This window comes from Colobus angolensis, unplaced genomic scaffold (assembly GCF_000951035.1).
Source record: "Colobus angolensis palliatus isolate OR3802 unplaced genomic scaffold, Cang.pa_1.0 Scaffold107, whole genome shotgun sequence".
Lineage (NCBI taxonomy): Eukaryota > Metazoa > Chordata > Mammalia > Primates > Cercopithecidae > Colobus > Colobus angolensis.
Genome location: NW_012111697.1, coordinates 850,758 through 861,212, shown reverse-complemented (window position 1 = coordinate 861,212; position 10,455 = coordinate 850,758). Strand labels below are relative to the sequence as shown.

The 10,455-nt window shown below is 43.2% G+C and overlaps 1 protein-coding gene across 1 annotated transcript in view; it reads left to right on the top strand.

Annotated features, from left to right (window-relative positions):
* Positions 1-10,455, top strand: part of SLC7A9 (solute carrier family 7 (amino acid transporter light chain, bo,+ system), member 9) — a 41,907-nt gene that overhangs the window by 23,561 nt on the left and 7,891 nt on the right. The window contains exons 12-13 of the mRNA XM_011948809.1: positions 801-897; positions 2,509-2,658. Of these exons, the coding sequence (XP_011804199.1) occupies positions 801-897; positions 2,509-2,658 (247 nt within the window). The remainder of the gene's footprint in view (positions 1-800; positions 898-2,508; positions 2,659-10,455) is intronic.

Sequence of the window (10,455 nt, the reverse complement as noted above, 5' to 3'; positions counted from 1 at the left end):
AGCGATTCTCCTGCCTCAGCCCCCTGAGTAGCTGGGACTACAGGTGTGCACTACCATGCCCAGCTAATTTTTTGTATTTTTAGTAGAGACAGGGTTTCACCATGTTGGCCAGGCTGGTCTCCAACTCCTGACCTCAGGTGATCCCCCCGCCACAGGCTCCCAAAGTGCTGGGATTACAGAAGTGAGCCACCGTACCTGGCCCAAATTTTTAATTATGGTAACTTTTTCAAGAAATTCTGGTTAGCCAGAGGATACCAGAGGCTAAAAAGGGTAGGGGGAAGGGGAGATAGGGAGAGCCTTGCTGAAGGATACAAAATTACAGCTAGACAGGAGGAATAAGTTCTAGTGTTCTACACACTGCAGGGTGGCTAGAGCTCACATTAATATTAATATGTAGCTTCGGATAGCTAGGGGAGGATTTTGAATGTTCTCAACACAAAGAAACAGTAAATGTAAAAAATTTTTAAAATTATTTGTAGAGATAGGATCTCACTGTGTTGCCAGGCTGGTCTCCAACTCCTGGGCTGAAGTGAGCCTCCCGCCTTGGCCTCCCAAGATGTTGGGATTAGAGGCATGAGCCACCATACCTAGTCTCTCAGCGTGTTTAACCTCCTCACTCACTCTGCCAAAACCCACTCCTCTCCCAAAGACAGACCCTCATCTGAAGCCCAGGTCCCCGCTCAGCTCCCTTCATGAGCCTTCCGAGGGCTCCTTAGTGGACCCCGGAACACACGTCCTCGGTGGCCCTGGACAGACTGTCTGCACTCTGGTCAGCGGATTCCCATGTCGTTATTTTCCAGACTCATTTATGTGGCGGGCCGGGAGGGCCACATGCTCAAAGTGCTTTCTTACATCAGCGTCAAGCGCCTCACTCCAGCCCCCGCTATCATCTTCCACGTGAGTACGAATCCCGCTAACAGCCTATCTTCAAGGCGGGGACACTCCATCCACGGGGTGCTAAGCCCGGTGGCTTCCAAATGACCCAGATGCCCTTATTCCTTGCCATTAAATAGATATAGAAAGAATCCCAAGACATGTCAAACAGTGTATCCAACGTCTGCTCCTTTGTCTGAATTTATCCACGAAAGACAGTGAGTGCCCTCAATGCTTCTGTGTGCCTTTGTCTGTGCTGAGTTGCTGGTAACAAACTAGATAAAAGCCTACTAGCTTACAGGGAAAGAGGGTAGGACATTTTCCGGGTGGTTACTGACAGCAGCCTCTCATTATGCTCTAATGATTGAGAAGTCACTGGATCCTTATGCAGTAAATGCCCTTTGACTGTTTTTTGTTTTTTTTTTTTGGACAGAGTCTTGCTCTGTCACCCGGGCTGAAGTGCAGTGGCACGATCTTGGCTCACTGCATCCTCCGCCTCCCAGGTGCAAACGATTCTCCTGCCTCAGCCTCCCGAGTAGCTGGGAATAAAGGGGCCTGCCATCACGCCTGGCTTGTTTTTGTACTTTTAGTAGAGATGGGGTTTCACTATGCTGGCCAGGCTGGTCTCCAACTCCTGGCCTCAAGTGATCGGCTCACCTCAGCCTCCCAAACTGCTGGGATTATAGGCGTGAGCCACTGCCCCTGGCCACCCCTTTGACATCTTCTGATGGGAGCTTCTCTGTGGTGCATGGTCCTTGTTTTGTGCAACTGTTCTGGGCATGATAAACCATCCATACCCCAGGGGTGGTCTACACCCCTTCCCCCAGAGGAGAAGCACTACTCTCTATCATTCTGAAAACACACCCAGGAAATACCAGTCCAGGGCCCCGCAACTAACACAGGCTGAGACTAGACCTGAGCTTCTAATCCAGGGCCCCGGCCCGCATTAGAAAACTCTCTTTGAGGAAAATTCGTAATTATGAAGCTGGTATAACATTCATACATATTAGGTTGGTGCAAAAGTAATTGCGGTTTTTGCCATTAAAAACTGCAATTACTGGCCAGGCATGGTGGCTCACGCCTATAATCCCAGTACTTTGGGAGGCCGAGGCAGGTAGATCACCTGAGGTCAGGAGTTCGAGAACAGCCTGGTCAACATGGCAAAACCCCATCTCACTAAAAATACAAGAATTAGCCGGGCGTGGTGGTGCCTGCCTATAATCCCAGCTACTCAGGAGGCTGAGGCAGGAGAATCTCTTGAACCCGGGAGGTGGGAGTTGCAGTGACCCGAGACTGCACAACTGCACTCAAGCCTGGGTGACAGAGTGAGACTCCGTCTCTAAAAACAGAACAACCGTAATTACTTTTGCACCAACCTAATACTTTATTTCTCCCTTGCTTAAAATTGCAACTTCAAAGATTCAGACATTTCCCAGGTCTTTTCTGCAGGCTTCATAGAGAAGAGCTATCATAGCCAGAGTCAGCTTTAACCCGAACTATCAAGGAATGCCTAGGAAGTTCCTTTCATGCTAAAGTGTTTTTTCCACAAGAAAAACTGCTTCTTCGGTCTTCTGTGACAGGAGAACAGTGTTTTGTTGTAGTAATGACGTACGAATCCATTCTTCTTTCTATTAGGGTATCATAGCAACGATTTATATCATCCCTGGTGACATAAACTCGTTAGTTAATTATTTCAGCTTTGCCGCATGGCTCTTTTATGGCCTGACGATTCTAGGACTCATCGTGATGAGATTTACCAGGAAAGAGCTGGAAAGGCCTATCAAGGTAAGCTTGCAGCCCCAGAGTCACAAGTGGCTTTGGATTTTTTAATGAATTAGATAGAGGTAACTCTTTCAAATGCTAGGGGCATGGCTTCTAGTTCTAATCTGACTTGACTCTTTTAAAATATATTTTAGAGTGGAGTTTACTCTTCATAGCATAGTTTATGATCCAGTTACCCACCTTATTATTCATTTTATTAAGTCATCATGAATACCTGTGGCCTGTCTCCGTAACCAAAGAGGTCCACCTCTCTCGTTTTTTTTTTGTTTTTTTGAGACAGAGTCTCACTCTGTCGCCTGGGGTGGAGTGCAGTGGCACATTCTTGGCTCACTGCAGCCTCTACCTCCCAGGGTCAAGCGACTCTCCTGCTTCAGCTTCCCAGGTTGCTGGGATTACAGGTATCTGCCACCAAGCCCAGCTAATTTTTGTATTTTGAGTAGAGACAGGGTTTTACCATGTTGGCCAGGCTGGTCTCTAACTCCTGACCTCAAGTGATCTGCCTGCCTCGGCCTCCAAAGTGCTGGGATTAAAGGTGTCAGCTACTGCACCCAGCCCAGTTCTGATATCTCTCACACATATATTTCATAGATTTTTCTTGTTTTATTTTTTTTGTTTAGAGACAGGGGTCTCACTGTGTTGCCTAGGCTGGTCACAAACTCCTGGGCTCAAGCGATCCTCCCACCTCGGCTTCCCAAAGTCCTGGGGTTACAGGTGTGAGCCACCACGCCTGGCCTCCTTTCATAGACTGATGGGAACTTCTGAACTCTAGCCCCAGACCCGTTGCTGTGCAAGCAACCACTCAGAGTCTATTCCTGCCATCTGTTTTGGGCTCCCTCCCACTCCCTGCATGGCTGGCATGGACCTATATACCAATAAGGATGAAGTCAAATTTTATTGTTGTTACGTTAAGAGGCTAAAAGAAAAACAACTGCTATTTAATTCTTATGATAACAGACATAAGAAAAAGGTAAGCTGAGGGCTTAGTAGCTAGGATGAGAACAAGGACAATGTCTTTAGCTTTAGGACTTTGTTTTCAGAGATACGTCCAGTGGTCTTTCTGGCCCTGTGTCTTGACTATGGACAAGTGTCTGGCATCAGCTGATCTATGGCACAGCCTACCTGGAGCCTTGCAGATCCACCTTGGTTAAGTAAATCATGACGGTAGCATAGACTTGTAATCTGCACAAAATCCCTCATAGAAACAGACAGAGCCTCTAGGATACCAAAGGAAAAACCCTTCAGCCAACATTGTCAACACAAATCAAGGAAATGAGGTCTCACCACCAACTCCAGACTCTTAAATGAACGCCCCACTAGCCTCCAGCCCCATGTGTTCCCAGGAGAGAGGGCACACCTGGAGAGAGGTTCTCAGTGGGAAGATCAGAGGACCCGCAGGGGAGGTGGGGGAGCAGGGCTGCAGTGGCTGAAGCCCTTGAGGATCCCAGAAACTCCCACAAAAACTCCTTTCCAGAAGGGTAAGGATCACTGAAGACAACAGCAAGAGAAACAACTGCTGGGAGAGAAAGGACACGGAATGTGGAAGCGTATCAGGGTCAAGGAGCTGGAGCCTGTGGATACAAATCTCTCAACTGGAAAGGGGCTCCACAGAGAGGCCATGTCCCATTAGCACTTCAAAACATCATCTTAGGGAAAAAAAGTCATTTCAGAAATAAAGAGTGGGCAAGAAGGTAAAGAAAGAACACAGAGGTTGAGTGTGGTGGCTCACACCTGTAATCCCAGTACTTTGGGAGGCCAAGGGAGGAAGATCACTAGAGCCCAGGAGTTCAAGAAGAGCTTGGGCAACAGCAAGACCCTGTCTCTACAAAAAATAGCTGGGTGTGCTGGTGCATGCCTATAGTCCCAGCTATTTGGGAGGCTGAGATGGGAGGACTGCTTGAGCCCAGGAGGTCAAGGCTTCAGTGAGCCAAGATCGTGCCACTGCACTCCAGCCTGGGCAACAAGAGAGGGACCCTGTCTCAAAGAAAAAAAGAAAAGAAAAATCAGAGCAAAGAAACATGCTAGGAAACCGAGGGCCAAAAGGAAGAAAACAAATATCAGACAGAAACAGAAAGGGTTTGAGAGAAAACAAGGGGACAGAAGAAAACTAGGGGTGGGGCAGGTGGGGAATGTATAATTGGAGTCTCTGAAGAAGCAAATGCAAGTAACAGATGCCCAAAATCTATAATTCAAGAAATGTTTCCTGGGGTGGGAGGAAAAGTGGAGGGTGGATCTTGAACCAACATATTGAAAGGCATACAATGTAACTGGAAAATTTGAGCTAAAATTGGCAGCAAAAATATATGCTGATAAAATTACAGAGCTTTAAAAAAATGCTTTGGGCATCCACTCCCCTTTTCCTGTTCCTACCCGCATCTGCAATTCACTTATAAAGGAAAGCAAATAATTCTGGCCTCAAACTTTTCATCACCAACACTTCATGCCACAAGAGAGTGGAGCAACATATTTAAACTACTCAAAGGAGGAGGAAAATGTAAGCCAAAATTTTTTTTTTTTTTTTTTTTTTCTCTGTCACCCAGGCTGGAGTGCAGTGGCGCAATCTTGGCTCACTGCAAGCTCCGCCTCCCGGGTTCACGCCATTCTCCTGCCTCAGCCTCCCGAGTAGCTGGGACTACAGGCGCCCGCCACCACGCCCGGCTAGTTTTTTGTATTTTTTAGTAGAGACGGTGTTTCACCGTGTTAGCCAGGATGGTCTCGATCTCCTGACCTTGTGATCTGCCCATCTTGGCCTCCCAAAGTGCTGGGATTACAGGCTTGAGCCACCGCGCCCGGCCAAGCCAAATGTTTATATCCAGCCAAACTGATCTTGCAGAATAAAGTCTACAGTTACCAGTATGAAAGAGCTCAAAGCAAATATCCTTACACGAGACTTTTTTTTTTTTTTTTTAAAGACGGAGTCTCACTCTGTCATCCGGGCTGGAGTGCAGTGGCGCAACCTTGGCTCACTGTAACCTCTGCCTCCTGGGTTCAAGAAATTCTCCTGCGTCAGCCTCCTAAGTAGCTGGGATTATAGGCACATGCCATCACACCTGGCTAATTTTTATATTTTTAGTAGAGATGGGGTTTCACCATGTTGGTCACGCTTGTCTCAAACTCCTGACTTTGTGATCCACCCACCTCAGCCTTCCAAAAGCGCTGGGATTACAGGCGTGAGCCACTGCGCCTGGCCAGTTACATGAGACCTTGAGGAATCACCCAGAGAATGAGCTTCAGAAACCAAAAAGTCACTGGCAGAGGTGAATATATCAAATTATAGAACTAAGATTCATGATGAGAGATAAAGGAGACAGAAGTGTATGCCACTATTATGCACTGGCAATATCGTACAAAAACATGGATGAGAGAAAGCACGTGGAAAAAGTATATGCCAATTGAGGAAAGTATGCCAGACAAGCTGCCAGTGAGGAAGCCACTTTAAATTAGATGCTGGGAGGAAGAGAACGCCTAGCTAACTTCATTACTGCTTATTATATATAATGTCTAAAAAAAGAAGAAACTAAGGGTATTATAGGCTCAGTTAATATAATTCATATCTTTAAAAGGGGACTAAGGGTATTATATATAATATATACATATATTTGTGTACTATATGTGTGTATAATGTAAAATATAGGTAATACGTGTATAATAGATATATGTATATATTGTGTACATGTATATATGTATATACATATGTATGTATATGTGTATAATTACATGTCTGTTATACATATAAATTATATATATAAGTATATATATAAAATATCTTTAAAAGTGGACTAAGGGTATTATATAAGGATATATTATATATGTATATGTATATGTTATATATGTATATATTATAGGCATAAATAACACATATATGTATTATGTACACATATATGTATATATACATAATATATAACATATATACAACACATATATAACATATAGCATTAAATATATGTATATATCATGCCTATTATATATATTCTTATATAATATACACATATATTATACAGAATATATCCTTATATAATAATACCCTTAGTCCCCTTTAAAATATATTATTAGTTATGATATATTCGCTATAATAGTTATAGTAACTCTCAGAACAAAAACATATCCTTCATACCTACCAAAAGACACATTAGAAAAAAGAGGAGGTGTGCTTAGAATACATGAAATAATTAAAATTTAACATTTAACATTTAAACAAGGGAGGAGGGAACAAAACAGATCACACTGGAAAAGACCCCAGCTATACAGCCTTGTATAGGAGGACCCCTCAGAGTATCTTCCTGGTGGATGTTTTCTTGTAGACTGCTTATTAGGATTTTTGTCATTGCTAGTTTTTGCTTATTAGCTTTTAACACCCTAAACTATAGAATCCATGAATCTCTAAATGCACTCATTTCCAGCTGATATTTACATGGAAAAATTAGTATTTGAATCCCCAAAATGTAGTATAAAGTTTTAATAAAATGTGTGATAAAAGTTTCAAGTTACATTCCAAATTCAACACACGTCAAAATCATGTGTAGGCGTACTGACAGTCACATGTAGGCGTACTGACAGTGTGAGGTGTGAGCGTCTCATATCTTGTGGGACCATGTTATTGCATTAAAGGCAGTCATTGGTCAACAGCCATGTTAACTGTTTGGTCACCAAAAATTATTTTAAACACAGTTTACCATGTAATGTAATCTGTGTTGGGTAACATGTTATTTATATGTGCATTTACTGTGTTTTGGTTGGGAATTTGAGGTTTCTTTTCTTTCTTTTTTTTTTTTTTTGAGATGGAGTCTCGTCTGTCGCCTAGGCTGGAGTGCAGTGGTGTGATTACAACTCACTGCAACCATGCCTCCCAGGCTCACGCGATCCTCCCACCTCAGCCTCCCAAATACCTGGGACCACAGGTGCGTGCCACCACACCTGACTAATTTTTGTATTTTTTGTGGAGATGGGGTTTCGCCACGTGGGCCAGGCAGCTCTTGAATTCCTGGGCTCAAGTTATCTGCCTGCCTTGGCCTCCCAAAGTACTGGGATTACAAGTGTGAGCCACTGCACCTGGCAGGATATTTGAGGTTTCCTATGGTGAATTTAAAAGAAGGGACACAGGCCTGGGGAGTTCTCCCACAGAACATCACTCTTCAAGGACACAAGACTGACAGTGAGTAGAGGATGCTTGTATACAGAAAGATAAAACAACACAAGAGAATGGAGACCAGACTTATCATTATATGAACAAACGGGCTTACTCAGTTTAAACTGGACTTACATCAGCCATTGAGAGTAAAAGATTTTTCAGGTGTATCTTCAAAGCTGTGAAAAATTAAAAGGATAGGCAGAGAAGTATCAAGCAAATGAATACACAGAAAAACAGGGGCTGTGATCTTATCAGACAAGTGCTCAGGCCCAAAGCATTACTTAAGACAAAGACTGGCCATGCTAAATGCTAAAATCTCACAATGAAGAGAGAAGTTTTGAAAACCTATTCACCAAACCATAGAGCAGCCATCTTTACGAAGCAGAAACTGCAGGAAATCCAGGGAGGGAGAAACACGTTAATGACAGGTGACTGGAAAACATCTCCTTCAAGCCAAGACAGATCTGGACACAGCACTGGTAAAAGTGACTGGAGATTTAAAATATAGCAAGACAGATCTTAGAGGTTTTATCAAGCCCTGAACCCCAACAACAGCGAGTATCTTTTTCAGGTGCAAATGGGACCTGTCTGAAAACTGACAGCTTTTAATGCCATGAAGAAAACCTTGATATTTCAAAAAGAAAACCCCAGAAATCAAAACAAACAAAAAGCCAACAACATTCTCTGTCTATAATGAAACAAAACAGGAAATTGATAAAAAAGTTAAACTTTTGGGTCCAAGAGGAAATATTAATAGAAATAGAACATAAAAGCACATAAATTCTGGCCGGGCACGGTGGCTCACGCCTGTAATCCCAGCACTTTGGGAGGCCGAGGCGGGCGGATCACGAGGTCAGGAGATTGAGACCATCCTGGCTAACATGGTGAAACCCCCTCTCTACTAAAAATACAAAAAATTAGCCAGGTGTGGTGGCAGGTGCCTGTAGTCCCAGCTACTTGGGAGGCTGAGGCTGGAGAATCACTTGAACCTGGGAGGCAGAGGTTGCAGTGAGCCGAGATCATGCCACTGCACTCCAGCCTGTACACACAAAAGTACACAAATTCCTAGAAATAGCAGTAATGATGACAGGACATATAATCTATGAACACAGCTTAAATAGTGCTTTGAGAAAGTTCCATTACATTAAATATATCAATAAAAATGAAAACAAATTAAATAGACAACTTCAAAAGCAAGATAAAGAACAACAGAAAACCAAAAGAGAATAGAAGGAACTAATAAGCAGAAAAAAACTTAAGGTGTTAGAAAAAGCAGAAATGAATGAATGAGTGAGTAATAATCAGACTTCTTGAAAGTTTTCCTCCTTTTTCAATGCACTGGAATAAATTAAGCAATACTGGAATTGTCCGATTTTTAGAATTTCCTCGTGATTCTAACGCAAGTAAGATCAGTTTTAGGAAATTACATTTTCCTAGAAAATGTCCGTTTCTTCTAGGTATTCAAATTTATCTGCATAGAGTTGTACAAAATAGTCTTATGATTTATATTAATCTCTAGAACATAACATGTAAAGATTAATTGTCCATTTTTATTTTTTATTTGTGTTTGTGCTTTCTCCTTTTTAAGATTAGCTATTGATTTTATTGATTTTTCAAATTATTTTTAGACTATAACATTGACACCAAACCTTACAAAGGTAACATACAAAAAAGGGAAATACACTGACCAATCTCAGGAATAATGATATAAAAAATCTAAAATAAAATATTAACAAACAGAACCCAGTTACGCTAAAAAGATCATATGTCATGACTAGGTCCAGCCTATGCAAAGGTAGCTGAAGACTAGAAAATCCATTAATTAAAAGTTTAATTCAGGGGCTGGGTGTGGTTGGCTCATGCCTGTAATCCCAGCGCTTTGGGAGGCCAAGGCATGCAGATCATTTGAGGTCTGGAGTTCGAGACCAGCCTGGCCAATGTGGTGAAACCATGTCTCTACTAAAAATACGAAAATTAGCTGGGCTTGTTGGCACACACCTGTAATCTCAGCTAATTGGGGGCTGAGGCAGGACAATTGTTTGAATCCAAGAAGCAGAGGTTGCAGTGAGCTAAGATCACGCCACCGCACTCCAGCCTGGGGTATGGAGTGAGACTCTGTCTTGGGGGAAAAAAAAACAGAACAAAACAAACAAACAAAAAAACACAGTCAAAGGAAAAATGCAATGTAAAAGGGTAATGAGTACTCCAGTCACCCACGTTATGGTATGTATGTATGTATGTATTTATTTTTAGACAGAGTCTCACACTCTGTCGCCTGGGCTGGAGTGCAGTGGCACATTCTTGGCTCACTGCAGCCTCCACCTCCGGAGTTCAAGCGACTCTCCTGCTTCAGCTTCCCAAGTTGCTGGGATTACAGGCATCTGCCACCATGCCCAGTTAATTTTTGTATTTTTAGTAGAGACGGGGGGTTTCACCGTGTTGGCCAGGCTGGTCTCGAACTCCTAGACTCAAGGGATCTGCCTGCCTCGGCCTCCCAAAGTGCTGGGATTACAGGAGTGAGCCACTGCCCCCAGCCTCCAGGTGATGGTCTTTAAATGCCATTTCCTGCTAAAAGGAAATAAAGCTGTCTGGAGAAATGGATGAAAACCCAGGTCTGCCTCTGGAGAGATGAATGAAAACCCAGGTCTGGCACTTCTTGTCACCCAGAAAACAAA